This window comes from Chroicocephalus ridibundus, chromosome 8 (assembly GCF_963924245.1).
Source record: "Chroicocephalus ridibundus chromosome 8, bChrRid1.1, whole genome shotgun sequence".
Lineage (NCBI taxonomy): Eukaryota > Metazoa > Chordata > Aves > Charadriiformes > Laridae > Chroicocephalus > Chroicocephalus ridibundus.
Genome location: NC_086291.1, coordinates 54612972 through 54632695, shown reverse-complemented (window position 1 = coordinate 54632695; position 19724 = coordinate 54612972). Strand labels below are relative to the sequence as shown.

The window sequence follows — 19724 nt, the reverse complement described above, 5'->3', positions numbered from 1 at the left end:
TTAACCCCTGTCCGACGAAGCGCGTAAATCGCTCTGGGCGGACAATGCAGCTTTCCAGCCCGAGCACGGCGTTTCTCTCGGATGACCTGAACACTTTATTACTGGGGATTTATTAACCGTTTTTAGCAGCCCTGAGAACCTGGGAGCCTCTTAGGGACCACCTATCGAGTGCCGGGGTCAGGCTGCGAGCGGGGGGCGATGCGGAGGGTTTAAACCAATTTAAACAGACCTAATACCGTGGTACGGCTGAAAGGGAGATGCCCCACGTGCAGCCCCGGCCCTGGGTCGGTGCAGGGCTGAATCCAGCCAGCTCCAGCGGAAAACCAGTGTGGGGTTTCGGTGAGGTTAATTTGCAGTGGGAATGAGCTGGTGGGGCTCCTCTGCGAAGGGCATATCCCTGAGATTTGGGGGACTTGGGCAGCGGGTTCTGGCTCAGACCCATGCCTGGGGGGCTGGGCAGAGCGGGGAGCACATTGCCACCCTGCAGCCACAGCCAGCCTCACCCTGCGACACCTCAGCGGGCTGTGTCCAAAATGGGATCCCTTTTGGGGGAGAAGTGAGATGCCCCTCCCGGTACAGCCCTGGCATCCCTCCTGCAGAGCCGACGGGACTGCCTACCGTCTCTCTCCCCTGGCTCTTGTATTTATGGGGCACCTGAATTTTTCTGGCAGTGGGGACACTCTGGTTAGGGTTAGGCTCTTCGTACCCAGAAGAGTGGCTGAATGCCAGCGAAAAGGGCACGGGGCGTTCCTGGAGCACCCTCCCCATGGCAGCCTCCTGCTCACCGCCCCTTGGGTACCACCCTGTGCCCACCAAGGGGGTGACCATGTACCCCATCACCATTTCCCTGAGGGGATGGTGCCTCACTGGGGATGTCCACGTGGCAGGTGACGCCGAGACAGGAGGCCAGGCACCTGGAGAGGAAGCCTGTGGGGATGCAGCCAGTGGCTGGACAATCCCTGTGGAGTGTTGCTCCAGTGGGACAATGCCACCAAAAGAATGGCTTCCCCTTGCCACCACAGCTCACGGACCCCGGGTGGCCGGGCTGAGCCCAGTGCCAGCCCCGGGAAGGGGGTTACAGCAGTGCCAGGGGGCCGGAAAAGCCCTTGTGCCAGCGCTGGTGGTGGCACAGCATCTCGGCAGACCCCGCCACATCGCTCTGGCGGCACACAGAGCCCGTATTGTCACTCGCCTCGCGGCGCCGACTGGGACCCCAACATCTGGGCACGGCGCGTGTCCCGGGCCAGCGCCGGGGCTGCGGGAGCGGGAGAGCAGCTGGTCGGGGGAAAATGCCTTTCTTCCCCTTTTGGCTCCTGGAGAAAAGGGCTCTTTCTTCATTCAGGGTTTTGCCGATCGGGCTTTTCAGCTGCCTCTCGAGCAGCGGTTGCTGTGCCATCGGGTTGGAGACAAAGGGCGCCCAAAAAAAAAAAAAAAAAGCAAATCGAGACTGGAAGGCTGGGCTCTGCAGCAATAGCGGGAAGTGGGGAGTGTGGGATTCGGTTCCTGTGTTTGTACGGTCTAACTGCTTTTTTTTTTATTTTATTATGGGAGGCTTCTTTGCCAGCATAGGTCTCTCCCCAGACATGGGCAGTGCCTGCAAAAGCAAACCCCACAGCCTCCCTGAGCATTTCTAGCCCGGGGCTGTGGTCCAAGGGCTGACCAGGGGAATGTATAGCCTAAAATCAGGAGGCGGCAAATGCTGGGGCTTGCCTGAGGAAGCAGCTTCCCTGCTTCGTCCTGGCTGGTATTATGGTATTGTTTATCCAGTGCCAGAGATGAATGGAGCACGTGACAGCAGGAAAAATGCAACTTGGACAAGGTCCCTGCCCAAAAATGCAGCAGCCCCTGATTAGGGCATTACATTGCAGCCCAGGCCCAAACCCAAATCCGCCTCCCTGTAGCAGCGCACACGCAGGGAGAGAAAACCCCAAGCGCTGCCTGCCTGCAGAGAGGGTGGATAAGGGGGAAAAGATGCCCCGGGGTTTGGCGTCAGTAAAATAGCAGGCTGGTGGCACATCCAGGAGCAGATTTCAACCCAGTTTTCCCTTGCAGCCGCCACTTCTCCCACTGCCTGGCTGGGAACATCCATGTCTCACTTAACAAGGCATCGTTATCATGGTTAGTGATCACTGGTGGGGCTTGCTCGGCATCTATGCAGCATTTGTTTTCAGACACCCCTGCACCTTGGGGCTCCAAAGCACGGTGCTGCACCCACAATGGGGCTAGCCAGGTCTGGGAGCATCTCCAGGACTCCCCGAGCAGGAATAGGAACAGACCCCCCAGCACCCAGTGCCCAGATTTACCCACCAGACTGGAGCTTGGTGGAAGTGAGAGGAGTGCTGTGTTTTGGGGGACTTTTGGGTTTGGTTTTTTTTTTCATTATGTTCAGCTCTGAAGCCCTCAGCACAGGAAAGACATGGGCCAGTTGGAACAGGTCCAGAGGAGGCTATGAAGACGATCAGAGGGCTGGAGCCCCCCTCCTATGAAGACAGGCTGAGAGAGTTGGGGGTCTTCAGCCTGGAGAAAAGAAGGCTCCGGGGAGACCTTATTGTGGCCTTTCAGTACTTAAAGGGGCTACAGGAAAGATGGGGACAAACCTTTTAGCAGGGCCAGGTGCGATAGGACAAGGGGTAATGGCTTTAAAATAAAGGAGAGGAGATTTAGGCTAGATATAAGGAAATTTTTTATAATTAGTGTAGTGAAACACTGGCCGCCCAGAGAGGTGGGAGATGCCCCATCCCTGGGAACATTCCAGGTCAGGTTGGAGGGGGCTCTGAGCAACCTGATCTGGTTGAGGATGCCCCCGCTCATGGTGGGGGGTTGGACTAGATGGCCTTTAAAGGTCCCTTCCAACCCAAACCATTCTATAATCCCATGATTCTATGCTTGGCCTCAGATGAGACTTGATGGGAAACAGCCCGGAGTCTGGTCAGGCTGGACGGCTTTCTGGTAACCTCTTGGCCACGGCTGTGAGAAACCCCCGGTGCAGGGCTGGGAAACGACAGCCCAGGGCCAGCATCGCTGCCGGCACAGCAGCCACCCGTGCTCCGGGCACGCTGGGGGGGTACAGGGACCGGCGTACCCCCATCCCGCCATCCCCCCCCGGGGACCGGGATGGGAGGGAAGGAGGAGCGGGCAGCCTGCGGGCACCGACCCCCGCGTCCCGCCCGTGGGCAAGGCAGAGGAGCGGGGGGACAGCCACGGGCAGGACGGGGCCGAGGGGCGGGCGGACCGCGTGTAGGGGGCTGGCGGGGAAGATGCCGCGGGGGAGGGGGGGGGGACACACACGCATCGGGGCGGGCGCTGCTCCCGCCCCGCGTGGGGGCGGCCCCGGTGCGGTCCCTCCCCGGGCGGGGCGGGGGCGGTTTAAAAGCGGCGGCGCGGCGGGGGCCGGGCCGGTGGGGCGGGCGGAGCGCGGCCGGCGGCGGCGCGGAGCGGAGAGGGGGAGCTGAGCGGCGGGAGGATGCTGAAGAGCTGCGGGAGGAAGCTGCTCCTGTCCCTCGTGGGCTCCATGTTCACCTGCCTGCTGGTGCTCATGGTGGAGCCGCCGGGGAGGCCGGGGCTGGCCCGGGGGGAGGCCGGCGGGGCGCAGCGGGCGCTGCAGAGCCTGGGGGCGGCGGCGGCCGCCCCCCCGGCGGCGCAGGGTCCCCCCGGTCTCCGCAGCTTCGCCGATTACTTCGGGCGGCTGAGCCGAGCCCGGCGGGAGCTGCCCGCCGCCCCCCCGAGCCCCCCGCGGCCGCCGGCCGAGGACATCTCCCCCCGCGATGTCTTCATCGCCGTCAAGACCACCAAGAAGTTCCACAAGGCGCGGCTGGAGCTGCTGCTCGACACCTGGATCTCCCGCAACCGTGACATGGTAAGGGGACGGGGGACGGGGATGGGGACGGTCCCCGCCGGGGTGGAGCGACGCGGCCCGGGCTGAGCGCACGAGTGACAGCCGCGGTCACAGCCCTTTGCTGTGCGGGGTCCGAGGGGTGCTGTGGCCCGGCAAACGCCACCTCCTCTTTCTGCTCCCCGCAGATCGCTGAGCCAGGAGGGCTATTGCGAGGCCGTCAGGGCTGTGCTGGAGCCAGCTGTGTTTTGGGGAGGGTGAAATGCGGCGTTGCAGGGTGAGTTTGGGATGAGTGAGCGATGGAGGGAGCCCAACACAAGCTCCTCGCACTCGGCAGCCCCCCAGAACTCTGCTCTGGGGCCTTCCTGCTGAGCAGCTGCCGTTGCAGAGCTTGCCCCGAGTTGCTATCCACTGGGGAAACTGAGGCACGGTGTAGGGATGGAGCCCAATCCACTGGTGCCTGCTGTGGTGTCAGGTCCCTGCGGATGCTCTCCTGGGCTGCGGGGACTGGCTGTGGATGAGGTTTGGCAGGTCCCCAGGAGGTGCCTGCAGTTGGGTTGCCCAAAGGACACTCGGTTTAGCAGCCCAGGGCTGGGAGAGCACTGGGATGTGCTGAGGCTTTTGGCCCCGTTGCCAGGAACTGGGCAGGACTGGAGTGGCTGGGGGCTCTTGCAGGTCTGCTCTGGCTCACCCGCACCGGGGCAGTTGCAGCTAGTCTGATTGCTGACCTTACTGATGTCCTGCCCTGAGCCCTGGCTGTCCCTTATGCTGTCCTTCAAGTTGTGAAGCAAAATTAAAAAGGGGGGGGAAAAAAAAAATGCTGTTTCCTTAGGAAATGTGCTTTGCCATCTGCTCTTAAGACGCTTTTTCTGTCCTTAGACAGCTTCCCAAGTAAGTTATGCCTGGCCCTAACCTTTCCATCCTACTGTCTCCACGTGTTTCCTCCTGGCCTGGATTTGTGTTTCTTGATTGCAAACTGTTTTCTTTGGAAATCTAAAGTGGTTGGGGAGGGAGGGGAGGGGTGTGTGTGGGGGGGAATCGACCTGCCCCTGCCTCTTTCACCCCAGTTTGCTGGACCCTGCGGGAGGGCTTGGCGCCTGCAATTTACCCCAAACATTGGTTTGCTTTTTTTTTTTTTTTTTCCCCGCCCCTGTGAATCTTGTCCCTTTCTTTTTGCTGAGATCTCCTGGGCTTGGCAGTGGCTCTGCCGTCTCTCCCTCGTACAGTTATTTAATGGAAACCTCTTTTATGCTCTGCTGTCACTGCGAGGGGGTGGCGAGTGGCGGTGGGGGGAAATGCTCTTTGAGCACCTACAGATGATCCTGGGAATGGCTGCTCTTTTTTTCTTTTTCCCCCTCCCTCTTGTGAGCTCCGGCTTTCTTCTAGGTTTTTTTTTTTGTTGTTGTTGTGCTTCGTTTGTCCGTTTGGATTCCCAGAGACCCGAGGCTCGGCTCTCACGCTGTCCCCCTGGGCAAGCTAACAAAGCCCCTTTTCTCCCGGCGCAGAGAAAAGGCTTCGCAGCCTCTTGTGTGGCACTTTCCATGGGAACGGGGGAGCCGGAGCCGGCCGTGTCCAGGTCAGGTTGCCTAGAGATGAGGGCCATGAAGCCAGGGGGGCCGCAGCCCGGCAAGGTGCCCGCCTGACAAGCCAAGCCGCTGAGTGACGGCTCTTGTACAGCACTTGAGGACAAGGAGCTGCCGAGAGAGCCGGAGGCAGCGCGAACTCCAGCCTAGCAAAGCGAGGGTTGGATGTGGGGGGGTACACACACGGACGCAGAGGGGACAAACCCGTGCTGCCGGTGGCAATCAGCTCCTGCCTTCCCACGCTGACCTGGCTGCTGGCTCTGGGAAGCTTTGGGGCACCCTGGGCTCCCCCAAACTTGGCATCAGGCTGGGGTTCTTTTGCCTGCAGAGTGCAGGATAGGTGCCACGGGGCTCTTCTCCGTTGCATCCCTGTCTGGGGAGGGGCTGTGCGGTTCCTGCATCCCCTCCTTGCCCCGTGGTCTCTGCCCCGGGCGGGTGGCGTGGTGACAGCGGGGCGCTGCCTCTGCTCAAACGTCTCTCTTGGTCTGAGTCAGGCCCGGCTCTGCTCATCCTGTCCCTCTCTTGTTTGTGTCTCGCTAACAGCGTCTTGTGCCGCCTCGAGGACGCAGGGAAATTCCTGCCCAAGGGCTGAGAATCCCCCGTGCCCGATCCTTCCCTGACCCTCCTCTGGCATCAAACCCCAGCCTCCCTCCTGGCTGTTCATTAGCCAGGCAGCTCTCTGCCCTGGGGAGGAGGGATGCTGGCCCTGGGGAGAAGGGATTAAATCCAGCAGGTAACTCCAGGCCAGACCCTGGCAGATAGGGGGAATAGCTATTGTGTCCTTCCTCGGCCGCTCTTTGTTCTGCCCACAATAGTCCCTGTTTCCTGCCCTCTGTCCCCTCCAAGACCCCAAAATGGGGCACCCCCTTCTCCTTCCTGCTTCTCTCCGCACGGGAGCGGGGGCAGATGCCTATTGTCTCTGAAATCTGCTCCCCAGCTTGCACAATCCAGGCAGGACAAGCTGCCGTTGGAGGAGAGTTATGGATTTTTTTCCCCTACTTGCTTTGGGGAGAGTTTCCAGCTGTCCCGGTACCCTTAGGATGCTGGAGTGCAGTCTGGGGAAACTTTACACTTGAAAGAAAAGAGATGGGGGGGAGGAGGAAAATGGCCATTAGGCAGAAATCCTGGACAGGAGCGAGTCCAAACCCACTGGTTTCCTGCTGAGTCGGGTGATTTGCTGTGGTAGAGTTGCATAAGTAACGTGTCCCCTGTCCCCGGGGCAGCCCAAAGGCGGCCGGGCGGCTCGGCACACGCCGCGGTGCCTGCGAGGGGCCTGGGCTTGGGCTGCCGTCCCGCCGGCGTGGGATCCGCTGGCTTCCTCCAGCTCGGTGCGATAATTACAGGCTTTGAAAAATTCCTGCTCTCGGGGCACAGGGAATGGGTTTAGCCTTTCGGAGAGCGCGCTCCGCTGATGGCAGCTCCCAGATTTCTCTGGCACCTAGGCCAGGGTCCCCATCCTTGGGGGTTGGGGGGGGGGGCTTTGGTGGAGCATGTCCCATTTGGGCTCCCACCGGAGCAGCTGGGACCATGGGGGCTGCTCATCCCAAACCAGCTCCGCGGTGCATCCGGCTCCCCCCAGTCCTGGGCTGTGTGCCAGGGCCTGCTGAGCACTGCTGAACTCAGCTCATGTGTGAGGGTCCCTCCCTGTTGTCTCCCCCCCAGCCCCGGGCAGCCTGTGTGGTTTGGGGGTGGGGGGGGGAGGGGGTGGAGGCCCCTTAATTGCCTGCCCCAAAGGATGATGCCGCTGTCCTTGTCCATAAAAGCTGCGGGGCCGGCGAGCGGCGCGCGTGGAGCGCCAGGCGGGAGGGTGGGGGACCCTTGCCGCACAATGAGCTCATTGTTTGCGAGGAGGTTATTAAAAAATTATAGCATTTAAAATTACAGTGGAAGATTCTTCCTCTTGCCGAAAGGAGACGGGGGGGAGGAAGGGCCCACGGCCTTGCAAGCCCCTTCCCTGCCTCTGCCGGTTCCAGCCCCGGGACCCTGTGCCAGGACGGACCCCCCCTGTCCTGGGGAAGGCCATGGTGGGGACGCTGCCATGGCAGGGACACCACCATTGCGCTGCTCCCATCCCGTTGGAGCGAGGTGGGGATTTTCCCTCCGAACCCCCATGGGCTGGAGGGAAAACATCTGCTGTGGGGGACACAAAGCCGGGCAGGGACCTGCTCCAGCAGCATCCTTGCCTCCCCCCGGAGCCCCTTGCCCAGCTGGAGGTTGAGCCCCCCCCAGCACCTCTCCGTTGCCTCCCTCCCCCTGCACCCAAGCAGGGTGACCGCTTCCCCCTTGTCCTTGTGGTGAAAAGGGCTGCAGCCCCCCCCGGGTGCGGCATGGGTGGGTGCTGGGCTGCTCCAGCACTGGGAAGTGAGACATGGCGCGGGGGCAGGATTTGTGTGCCGCAGGGTCACGGGGGTGTCCGCCCGGCTGAGGTTCCCCTTTTTCGGCGGGTCTGCTGCCGGGGGCGGTGGGGATGGCAGCGGACGTGGGGTCTGCTGAGCGTGTGTCACCCCGGGAAGCTGGTGGGATGCTCGGCCAGGGACAGAGGGGTGGCCCCGGCTAGCGGGACGCCTTGCGCAGCACCCAGCCATGAGCGACCCACGAGCTCGGTCGGTGGAGGGGAAATGAGTCACTGCAAAAGGAGAAATGAAGGGGAGGGTGAAAAAAAAAAAAAAAAAAAAAAAAAAAAGAAATGGCCCTCCCCAAGGGTGAGGAGGAGGAAGGGGGTTGCTGGCGGCTGCCTGGCTCCTTGCAGGCAGCTGGGGGGGGCTGACCCCATCCCGGCCATAGGGACCCCGGGTGCCTCTCGGTCCCCGTACACGGAGGCCGCGCATTGTGCCGGGCTGTATGGAGCGGTGGCAGCTATTGTTCGGGAGGGATTTGGCATCCTGTGTTTCTTGAAGCTGCAGTTTTGAGAACAATGAGGTTTCCTGCAGGGGCTGGGGGGGGGGGGCCAGCGGGCCCTTCCTCTCCTGCACCCCGCAGGAAAAGTGACTGCGGGGGGGCCCGAGAGGTCCTGGCACCCCTCGGTGCCACGGCTGGCACGGGGGCCAAGTGGGGGAGAGGTGGAGGGGAGCGGGTGTAAGGGCTGAGGGTGCTTTCTGCCTGGGTGGGGGGCTGGCTCTGCTGCTGTTGGGTCTGGAGGTGGTGGCTCGGTAGGTGACGGCTCGGGGACACTGGCTGCAGTGTCCCATCCCACTTACCCTGCTGCAAACCGGGCACTGCCCTGATGCCCAGTGCTCTGCATCGGGGATGCCCAAGGCTGACCCACGTTTTTTTCCTGGCGTGTGGAAACGATGTTTTCTTGTCCCCCTCCTTTCCTGGTGTGTCCCCTCCCTGCAGCCCCGGTTGAGAGGGCCATGCAGGAAGGGCACAGCTCCTCTCCAAGAAATGCAGACAAACTAATTGCAAAAAAGAGGGCCTCTGATTTTTTTTTTTTTTTTTTTTTTTTTTTTAGTTTTAATTGAATTTTGGGGTGAGGCTGGGAGGGAGGTGGGGAACCTGCGAGGCCCCAGTAGCCCCCGCAAGGTGGCTTGCAGGGCTGCGTGCCCCTGTCCTGGTCCCCAAGGTGCCACCTGGTCCACCCGCACCAGGAAAATTACGGGATGTACGTGGGGAGAGGCCAGAGGGAAGATGCCTCGTTAGGAAGAAGCCTTTCGGTGCGGGCGAATAATAAACAATTGTCCCTGTGGTCTATTTATAGCGGCTGAGCCGGAGGATTAGTTGCGGGGTTATTTTTGGAGTGGCTGAAGGCACAGTTGCTGGACGGCGTTTCTGAGCTAATCAAGCAAACATTTTCTGTCTCGCCTGTGCGGAGGCTGCGTGTCCCCCGCCTCCCCTGACCCCCTCCAGCGGGGATGGGGCTTGGTGTGAGACGTACTGGGGCGCCACATGTCTCGGGGTGGGTGGGAAAGGGCTTGTGATGGGGTCATTCTAGGCATCCTTGGATGATCTCCGCCTGCCCTGCGTCAGCTTGTGCCCCCAGCAACCGCCTGACCCCTCCCTGAGCACCTGGAGGTAATGGGGACCAGCGGCGAGGTGCTGGCTGGACCCTGTGTTGGTTGGGGGTGACCACGCGTGGCACTGACCCCGTCCCACCCCAGCAGTGGTTGGGGGTGACCACGTACAGCGCTGACCCCGTCCCACCCCAGCGGCGATGCGTCCCAGGGCCGCAACAACCACGGGCATCCTTGGCCCTGCAGCCAATGGGCGAATGTCCCCGTCCCCCAGCTGTCCCCTCCTCATTAGCAGGTTCCCCCATCCCCTAACCCTTTGCTCGCAGCCCTCCTGACCCATGGCGGGGTGGGGGGGGGGCTGACCCCTGTCCCTCCCCAAAAGCGGGGCTGTGCGTTTGTGAGAACTTGCCTTCCCACCTCCTCCATCCTTCCCCCCACCACCACTTTTTCTTTTCTCCTTTTCAAGCCTCAAAGGTCACTTGTAGCCCCGTCCCCTCCCATTCAGCCTTCCCACAGGCCGGGGCTGTCCCCACCAGCCTGGGGACCCGAGCAAACACGGGCCCGGCTTAACCAGCGCAGCTGTATGCTAATGACCGCCGCTGCCCGCTTAACTCTCCCTCCACTGAGTAAAGTCAGCCCCCGCTATTGTACATCGTACCCACCTCCTCAAACAAACCACAAAACCCCAGCGCGTTCCCGGGGTCAGCCGGCTGCGGGGTGGCACCCAATTTCCAGCTCACTTGTAATTCATCATCCCCAACGCTCTCGGGCTCCATCGTTCCCCCTCCGTCGCCTCCTGCCTTTCTCCCCCCCCAGCCCTTTTGTCTTTCTTCCTTTGCCCTTTTGTGCACGTCTGGTTTTTAATAGCGCTTGGCAGCTGGTTGTGGTTTCTCTCCTCCAGCTTTGTTTGCTGCCCGCTGATTGATGGCGATGCCTTTCCCACCCCCTGCTCCCTCCTCCTGCTTCTCCCCCTTCCCCAAATCCCAGGCCAACAGCGGCCCCCCCACCCCACCCCAATCCTCCTTCCCAGGCAGCATATGCCAGGAATTAGCTGTGTAAATAGAGGAGCGCGGCCGGGCGGGCAGCATGGGTGCCCAGGGAGGAGGTGGGGTGCTGCCTGGCACCGCGGGGACGGCGCTGGGGCGGGCAGCGAGGGACCGTCCCCTCCTTGGGGCTGGCAAGAGTCACCCACCAGCAGTGGCTCAGCCACCCTGGGGGGGTGACGGGGAGCGGAGAGGAGCCATGGGGGTGTTGTGCAAGTGGCCGGGGATGGCCACGTGTTGTTGACACAGGTGGGGACACGGTTGGCAGCCGGCGCCGCGGGCAAACACACCTGCCTGGGCAGGGAGAGCCGCTGGGCGGCTGCTTTGGCGTCCCCGGCCACACGTGCCGCCCGCGCCGGATAAAGTCTGAAGTCCCCACTCAGATCCAGCCGCACTCTGCACCCGCTCCCCGTCACCCGCTCCTCTCCACGCACCCGCCTCGTGCTGGGGACGGCCCCCGTGTCACCCAAAGTCCCCCTGCCTGCTGCTGCCCCATGGAAAAGGCCGGAGGATGGGGATGCTCAGCGCGGGCGCCGGGAGGGGGCTGGGGTTTGCACCCCGGCGAGGCACGGCATTGCGTGTCATGTCCTGCCAGAACGTCTTGGCTCCCTTCTTGGTCTGAGGCTGAGCGTGTCCTGGGTTTACCTGGCTCTCCGGTGCTGCCTTGGGTTTTGGTGAGGAGGAAGGAGTCACCACTGGTGCCCCAGTGGGACCAGTCCCCAGTGCCACCCGGCTATGCCAGGTGGTGTCTAGAGCTACATGGCCTCGACTCCTCAGTCCTCAAAGGTGCCTCATCTTCTCTTTCAGACCTTCATCTTCACGGATGGCGAGGATGAGGAGCTGAAGAAGCAAGCACGTGAGTCCATGGCCCTTGTCCCTTTGCATGCATCACCTGGAGAGGTTCTCTGAGGAGCCCCCGCCTGGGGAGCACGGCTGGCGTGGAGCCTGCCCCGGGAACTCCGAAAAAATGGCCAAAATGCCACCAGTTACAGCCCTCAGGAGCTCTCACCGTAGGGACCTGGGCTGAGAACAAGGGCAACTTGTTTCACTGATGGTGCCTAAAGCACCCTCTGCCTGGAAGCCCCACATGGGGATGGGTATCCTTCCCAGTCAGCCCAGTGCTGGGGAGCACGCTAACTGGTTGGGGGTGCCTTTGCACCAGTGTGTCCCTGGGGCGAGCTGGGATTGATAGGCAACATGGGCAGGGTTTCATGGGAGCATTTCCCTGGCAGCCGCTCCCTCGGGCCAGGGTCAGCTCCATCTATTCTCCCCATGCAAATGACTCCTTTTCAGGCCGGGAAGGGATTGCCTTTGAGCTGGGCAAGCAAATAACAGGTGGCTGCTGTGGGAAAAGGCAGTGGGAATAGGGCAGGATTTCGGCTATTGTGTCGTGGGTGGAGAAGCCAGCTCACGGACACCCCCAGGGTGGCTGGTGCACGGCCCCAGGATGGGCAAGGTGGCGTAGGGTGGCATCATGCGCATGGGATACGGCTCAACTCTGGTGCACCTGCTGCATCCACATCCCTTGCTCATCCCTTCCCTTGTCTCGTGTGGATCTAAAAGCCATTACCCCCCCAAAAAATCATTCTTTGCCCAAAGTGACGTGGCAGGGAAGCCATCGAGCATCCTTGGGGTTTCCGTCCCACCTGCTGCCCCTGGAATGTGCATGGTGAAGCATTGCTGCTCAAGCAGGCGGGGAGGCGTGGGATACCCCGGCACCGGGCTTTGACCCCCGTCTCTTCCCGCAGAAAACGTCATCAACACCAACTGCTCGGCCGCCCACAGCCGGCAGGCCCTCTCCTGCAAGATGGCCGTGGAGTACGACAAGTTCATCGAGTCTGGCAGAAAGTAAGCAGTGCCCGGGGCTGCCGCGGGGGACGGCGGGGCTGGGCGGGGGGTGTGGTGGGATGGTCCAGGCAGAGGCTGTTTGTGTTGTTTGGGGCCGTATCTCATCATGGGGTCTGGGGAATTGCCCCGGCCCGGCGTGACACTGCTGCCACCGCAGGTGGTTCTGCCATGTGGACGATGACAACTACGTGAACGTGCGGACGCTGGTGAAGCTGCTCTCCAGCTACCCCCACACGCAGGACATCTACATCGGGAAGCCCAGCCTGGACCGGCCCATCCAGGCGACGGAGAGGATCAGCGAGAACAAGATGGTGAGGGGGCGAGGGGGAGAGGTTGGGGCTGGGATTCGCCCCCGGCTCGGCGGCAGGAGGTCTCACTGCCGTTGCTTCCCCTCTCTCGCAGCACCCTGTGCATTTCTGGTTTGCCACGGGAGGAGCGGGGTTTTGTATCAGCCGGGGGCTGGCGCTGAAGATGAGCCCGTGGGCCAGGTAAGAGCCTTGGCTTTGCTCTCCCGTGGGGACTCACTGTGGTCCCAGCGGGGCACAGAGCGGTGACATCTTTGGGGATGGACGTTGGACCATGTTCTACCACCCTGCCTTGCTGAGGGTGTCTGTAGGGGGCTTGCAAAGAAGCTGGGAAGAACCTCGGTTCCCCCAAGTCTAATTGACTTTTAATTAGAGCTAGAGCTGGGCACCCCCTGGCCAAGCCCAGACCCTGCGGGGTGGCCACATATCCCTGGGCTTTGCTCCTCTGCAGCTCCTCTCTCTCTCCCCGCAGCGGGGGCCACTTCATGAGCACGGCGGAGAAGATCCGCCTGCCCGACGACTGCACCATTGGCTACATCATTGAGTCTGTGCTGGGGGTGAAGCTCATCCGCAGCAACCTCTTCCACTCACACCTGGAGAACCTCCACCAGGTGCCCAAGACGGAGATCCACAAACAGGTATCCCTGTCCTGATGCCCTGGGGTGGATGGAGGGCTTGGGTTGGATGGTACCATCATCTGCTTTCATGTTGGCACCTAAAAATTGGGCATCGCAACTAAGATGTTGACTTATGTGCTTCCAAAACGTCAGCGGAGGGGGGAAAGCCCCATCAGCCCATCCCCGTGGGGCGATGCAGAGCGTAACTGGAGGCTGTGGGAAAAGGGGTGAATTTTGCAGCCCCCCCCATGCCCCTGCTCGATCCTCGTGATCGTGTCGGCTGCTTGACCCCACTGTGTTTCCTCCCCGCCAGGTGACACTAAGCTACGGCATGTTCGAAAACAAGCGCAACTCCATCCACATGAAGGGAGCCTTCTCCGTCGAGGAGGACCCATCCAGGTGAGATGGGGGGACCCTGTCCCCCGCCCCGAGCCGGGGTGTCGCAGGGCCACCACCGCCCCGTGCTCAGCATCGCTCCTCTCCTCCGCAGGTTCCGCTCCGTGCACTGCCTGCTGTACCCCGACACGCCGTGGTGCCCCGCCAACGTGGTTTACTAGGAGACGCGTGTCCCCTCCAACCTCGTCCCAAATTTCCCCGGTATCCGACGGGCGTGCGGGACCTGCGTGCGGGTGTTGTCAGTCCGGCCTCGCCGCGAGGCGGACGGTCGGAGACGTCGTTGCTGTGGTATTGCACAGTGTGTGTGTACTGAAGGCTGCTGTGCGGCCCCTTGTCCCCTGCCCTGCCTGCCCCGCTGCCCGTGCCCGCTGCCCGCTCCGTCCGGGACGGCGGGGAGGGGACGGGTCCTGAGCACTTAACCGCTGGGCACCCCACGGCGCCGGCGAGCCCCACGCCATGTGTGGGGAGCGACCGTGGGCGCTGCGTGGCTCTGCCTCCCCCAGGCTTGCTTCTCCTTTTTTTGTTTTGTTTTGGTTGGTTTTTTGGTTTGTTTTTTTTTTTTTCCTTTTAAATGTTAAGTGTTTTTTGCTGTGTGCCTCCGTCACCCCCCTCACCCGCCCCGTCCTCTCTCCCAGCCCCAAAATCTCAGCAGCGAAGCTCCAGCTCCCGATGGGGATGATGAAGGGTCAGCGGGGCGTCCCGCTGCCCGGCTCGGTGGGCAGGGGGGGCCTCCCCGCCACGGCTGACGCTGCTCCAGGGCGCTGCGAAGCTGCCGGGTGCTGGGGGGCCGCACTGGAGGGGGACGGGGGGGTGGGCTGCGAGCCGGTGTTGGCGTGAGTGCCGTTTCCCGGAGCTCCCCTCCTCTGGCTAAACTGTTGCTGGCGGCATCGATCTATGCACTATTTATAGAGACTAATGTAAAGATTTTCTATAAATACAGGGTGGGGGGGGGTGGGAGGAGGATTTTCCCGGAGCCGCCGGCACAGTGTGGGTGCTGTGTTTGTAGTCTCCCTCCAGTGCTGCCCCCCCGCCTGCTCGCCGGCCCGCGCCTTTGCGAAGGAGCACTTTGGGGGCTGCGTGGGTGTCCGTGTCCCCCCCCGCCGTGGGGCCGGAGCATCTTCCATCCATCCCTGGCTCGGCGGCGGGGGACGCTGCAGTGGCCGGAGCACCCAAGAGGTGCCCGGACGGATGGACACCCACCGTGGGCAGGCGGCGTTTCCCAGCCTGGCCCTTGCTCCCCGCCGATGTAGCCGGGGAGGGAGAAGGATTCAACATCCCCCCACCTGCCACCCTGCCTGCCCCCCCCAGCCCTGTGCCCCTGGGATAAGCAGGCTGAGCCGGAGCTGAACATTTCCAACCCGAAGCTGAGTGAAAATAGCCCATAATGGGTGCGTTGTAAATATGTTATTGCGCCAGTATTTTTTTTACTGTGCCTCTTTTTTAAAAAAAAAAAAAAAAAAACAAAAAAAAACAACAAAAAAAACCCCAAACAAAAACCATTGAGAATTATGTAGATTTTAAAATGCTTTTTATACGTTTTCTGTGGATCGGAAAAAAAAAACCCAACCCCAACCTTCTGATAATCTGTTTAAGAAAGAAAAAAAAAAAATTTGCGATGTCTTGTAACTATCACTTACCTTAATTTATGTGTTCCAGTATCTGGAACGTCACTCTGTGCTTTTTATAACTAGGATGCGTTTAAAGCAATAGATGTGGGATGGGGAACGAGCATGGACAGCGTGTTCTCAGGGACTTGAACCCGATCGCTGCCACGGGGTCCCCGTGGGAGCCGTCACCAATAAAGCAGCTTTTTTGCTGACCACAGTCACCTGGTCCCGGGCTCCGGCGTCTCTTTATGGATGGGCTGCGCTGAACACCCCCGTCTTCCCCTCTCCGACACCCCCGCGGATGTTATCGCCTCTAGTGAAGCTCTCAGGGATGCAGCGAGGAGGGGTCGCGCCTGCATCCCTCTCTGTTCCCACGGGTACCGCTGGCCGTTTGCATCCCCGGGTGCGAGGGTCCTCTCCTCCTCCCTCCCCTCCCCAAAAGGCCGGGGCCGGGCTCGACACCTCGGGGCTGGTTTTTCCCAGGCTCGGGAGGGGGGTGGGAGCCGGTTGTTAGCAGGGTGCTGTTAACAGCCAGCAGGCAGGCGTGTGCGTGGGAAGGTTGGGGGCTGCGGGGGGGCCGAGCCCCGTCCCTCCTCCCAGCCCTCCCTTCGCCCTCTCCGACACCGACTCAGCCGACACCGAGCACCCACCTGCCAGTAACAAGCCCCACTTTTCACGGGATGTGGCAATAGCGGAAAATCTTGCCCCCCCCCCCCCCATACTAAAACCAGCCCTGTTTGTGCCACATCGGTACCGGTTTTCGCCTGCGCCATTCTCTCCTCCCCCCGCCTTCCTCTGTACCCAGCATCTGTTTTTTTTTTCTTTTTTCTTTTTTCTTTTTTTTTTTTTTTCAATTTCTTTTGGAGGCACACTTTCTTACTTCACAGTTTCACTTGAATCTCTGGGTTATCGGGGGTTGGCCTTGCTAAAAATACGGCCCAGCAGGAAGTCGGTGTGTGCTAAAGCAGCAACCCCTCCTCCCCGCACCCCCGCTCGCTTCAGACAGCCCCAAAAGTCAGAAAAAAAAAAAAAAAAAATAATCCCCCAAATTCTGCAGCTCTTGCACTCCTGTGGGCAGAGGTGTGTGTGTGGGGGCGGGGGGGCTGCAGATCCTGCTCTGGGGAACTGAGCATCACCCTCACCCAGATCCCCCCCCCCGAAAAGTCATAGGTACCCAAAAAGCTCTCCGGAGAAAGGAGGGTGGACAGCAAACCCTGCAAAGCCGCCTTCACGCAGCGCGCGGGGCTCAGGGCTGGGGCGCCGGTGGGTGCAGGGTTTGGTGCCTCTCGGTTTGTGTCTCTCCGCACCGCCCCACCCCCCGCCCTGTCCCTGGCACGGGGTCAGCGAAGGGGACCTGCGTCAGGCGCAGGAAGCCGTGCCACCCGCCGCTCGCCCGCGTATTTTCCTATTGCTCACCGGGCCGCGGTTTCGGCAGCGCGGGCGCTTCCCGGCAGCGATGCCGTCACCCCTTCTGCAGGCTGGCCCTGCCACCGCTCCCCCGCCAGGGACGGGGACATCCAACCAGGATGGGGACATTCAGCCAGGACGGGGCAGCACCCATTGCACCCAGGCACGGCTGGGTGCAGGGGGCCTGTTTGCTGCGAAACAGCCCAAATCTTGTGCTAAGCACCCACTGGGGGGGCCGGGGGCTGTGGCGTGGGGCTGGGATGCTGTTGCAAGGAGCAGGAGCCCCTTGGCAGGGGTAAAGGGTTGGCAGCGGGTGGGGGGGTGGTGGTGGTGGGGGGAATGCTGGGCACGGTGCAACACCCGGAGGGGGCTTAAAAAATAATAAGATAAAAATTAAAAAAAAAAAAAAAAAGATTAAAATAAAATAAAGTATAAAAGATAGAATAAAAAATAAAATAAAGTAAAATATAACATAATAAAATAAAATAAAATAAAATAAAATAAAATAAAATAAAATAAAATAAAATGATTAAAAAAATAAAATAAAATAAAATACATCCCACTGAGCCTTCAGGAGCGGGGGCAGGCAGCACACCATCCCTCCGGTTTGTCCCACACCAGACTCCCAGCCTCTCCCTCCTCCCTCCCTCCTCGTGGGCTGAAAAGTAAATAAATACAGGCATTAATAAACAAGAGGAAAACAAAAGCCAAGCCTGCTGCTCTCGCATACTTGGCGGGCTCGTCAGGCCAGCCTGCTTTCATCTGCGCCCCGGCGCTGCCGTGGGACGTCCTGTTTACTCTCGTCTGCTCGTGGCGGCTGATAAGGCGGCTGTACCTTTTGGAGAGCGATGGTCTGGGGACAAGCCGGCTTGGTGGGGACACTGCCGTCACATAGGGACCACCGTCCTGCCCAAGGGATGCTCCGGCACCGCACCTGGACAAAGGCTTTCCTGCTGCCCGGGTGGTTGCAGCATCACGGGTCGAGAGTAACACACTGCTTTAGTCCTTTTGCTGCTCCTCCACCTCCTTTATTTATTTTTATATTTTTTTTTTTTTTTTTTTTGCTTCATTTTACATTTGGGTTACTCGGAACTCTGGACTCCGCGTGACTCCCTGCGGTCCCAGCCTGGCTGTGGCTGCTCACCAGGGCGCTGGGTGTGCGGCGACGGGACCAACACCCGTCCTGGCACCGACGGGACGGACACCTGGCACCGACGGTGCCGATAAACAGTTGAGACTCGGGGTGGGACAGGACTGGTGGTGGCGGGTGTGTGTGTGTGTGTGTGTGTGTCAGGAGACAACAAAACTTGTGTGACTCGGCTCCAAGCGCCACTTCCAGCCGCTCTGGCCCAGCAAACTGGAATATTTGTGGGAAACGAACATAAAAGTGGACAAATTGCAGGGCCGGAGCGATGCATGCAGCACACCAGCTGCGGATTTGGGAGCCGCCTGGTCCAGGGCTGGGAGAGGAGAGCGCTGGATCCCCGTGGGGGGGGGGATGAGCTGTCCCCCCACCTCTGTGCAGCCAGAGGTGACTAAATCACCCCTCAGCATCCTCTGCCTTGGAGCGAGGGGCTGCCAAGCCCTGCGGCAGGTAGCGATGGCTTCAGCACGGCCGAGACGCAGCGCTGGGGGGCGCAGGGCAACTCCCCCCCCAGCAAAAGCAGCTCCCAGCCATCGCCCACATCCCCTTTATTTTTTTCACCTTTCTACTATTTCCCACCCCTGCATCACTTGCAGGTGGTTAAAAGAAATACAACCCCCGCCCCCAACCCTCCAAAGTTTTATTTTTCTCTTCCTGACTTTTAAGACCAGCCTTGAATCGATCAAAACCAATCCCCCCCCCCGCCACAGCCCCGGCCCTGGGGCTCCCACACCCGCCTCGGCCGCCCAGCTCTGCTCCCGTGGCCATTTGGCAAGCCAAGAGCGGAGGAGGAGATGAATTGAGCATCTTAAAAGCAGCTGGAAACGCTTCCCATGGCGCTGCCGGACGAGACCCACGGCGCTGCCGCACCGCTGTATGGCCCCGCTCCCAATCCTTCCCTCCTCCTCCTCGGCGGATGTGTCCTCCTCCATCCCCCCAAACCGGGGTGGCTTCACCGGGGTGGGGGGGGACAGTGTCGGTTTGTTCCTGCCCCCACTGAGGGGACAGCAGTGACATCACCCAGCAAAGCAGCGGCCAGCGCTGGGGGATGCTCCAGCCGCGTCCACATCAGCCTGGGGAGCCCCCCCTTTATTTAGAGGGGGGGACGACAGGACGGGCTGTTGAGTTCGAAGCCCCTCGGGGAGCGGGGGGGCCTGCTGGCTCCCTGCCCAAGCAGCCCACGGGCCCCAGAGCAGCCGCGTTTTGAGCGGGATCACGAGTGACCGGGTGATTTATGGGGTGCAAGCGCCAGGTCCCGCGGTGTTGCGCTGGTGGGAAGAGGAAGCGGGCGGGAGAAGGACCAGCATCTGCGACACCTCACAGTGAGAAGGGAGCTCTGCTGCCTCCCACTCCCCTCCGCGCACCGGGCTGGGATTAAAAATAAATGCCTGAGGAGGGATTTTTTGCTGAGGTCATGGTGAGAAACGCCGCCTGCGCCGGGCAAAGACCTTCCTGCCTGCAGAGCCGCGGCAAAGCGCCCTGCGTGCGGCAACGGAGACATCACCCACAGAAGGAAAAGTCCTTCTGCTCCTGCCGCCATCCGTCCTTACTCCACCAGGGCACAGCAGTGCGACCCGCTGCTCCATCACGGTGGCTGGACCCATGGCCCGAGGTGGCCACAGCCAGGCCACCCTCCCTCCTTCCCTGGCCACCAGAGCCGGTGAAGGCGGCTGGCAAACGTGTGGGATGGTCACGTCCCCCTGTACCGCGGCGCTGTGACCCCTGGAGTGGCTCCAGGCCGGGCTGCAATGGCGGGGTGCGGAGGAGCCCTGCCGAGCCCCGGGGTGCAGCGGGGCTGGACGGGCCCTGGGCCAGCAGCAGCATCTCTCCCCTCGCCCTTCCCGTGGCTGCCTCCTCTTGCAAACACTTCCAGCCGCCAAGAGCGGGACTTCAGCATCCCCATGTGGTCAGACAGATCGGAGTCTCCCTGTTTAGGCTTTTCTTTCAAGCCAAGGGGCCAGCGGGCGCTCGGCTGTCTGTCCTGGCCTCCCT

At 61.0% G+C, this 19724-nt stretch overlaps 1 protein-coding gene across 1 annotated transcript; it reads left to right on the top strand.

The window, feature by feature from the left end:
- Positions 1 to 3399: 3399 nt before the first annotated feature.
- Positions 3400 to 15407, top strand: LFNG (LFNG O-fucosylpeptide 3-beta-N-acetylglucosaminyltransferase). Its single transcript, XM_063344194.1, has 8 exons — positions 3400 to 3856; positions 11216 to 11264; positions 12157 to 12256; positions 12414 to 12567; positions 12659 to 12744; positions 13034 to 13199; positions 13492 to 13577; positions 13669 to 15407. The coding sequence occupies exons 1-8, from the start codon at positions 3464 to 3466 to the stop codon at positions 13733 to 13735; spliced, it is 1101 nt and encodes a 366-aa protein (XP_063200264.1). The 5' UTR covers positions 3400 to 3463; the 3' UTR covers positions 13736 to 15407.
- Positions 15408 to 19724: the final 4317 nt, after the last annotated feature.

What these genes read in the sequence shown, in the direction of transcription:
- LFNG (XM_063344194.1), top strand. Translation starts at nt 3,464, where the DNA reads ATGCTGAAGAGCTGCGGGAGGAAGCTGCTCCTGTCCCTCGTGGGCTCC. An exon ending in GGATCAGCGAGAACAAGATG is followed by an intron (nt 12,568 to 12,658) that starts GTGAGGGGGCGA and finishes CCTCTCTCGCAG; the next exon opens with CACCCTGTGCATTTCTGGTT. An exon ending in AAGATGAGCCCGTGGGCCAG is followed by an intron (nt 12,745 to 13,033) that starts GTAAGAGCCTTG and finishes CTCTCCCCGCAG; the next exon opens with CGGGGGCCACTTCATGAGCA.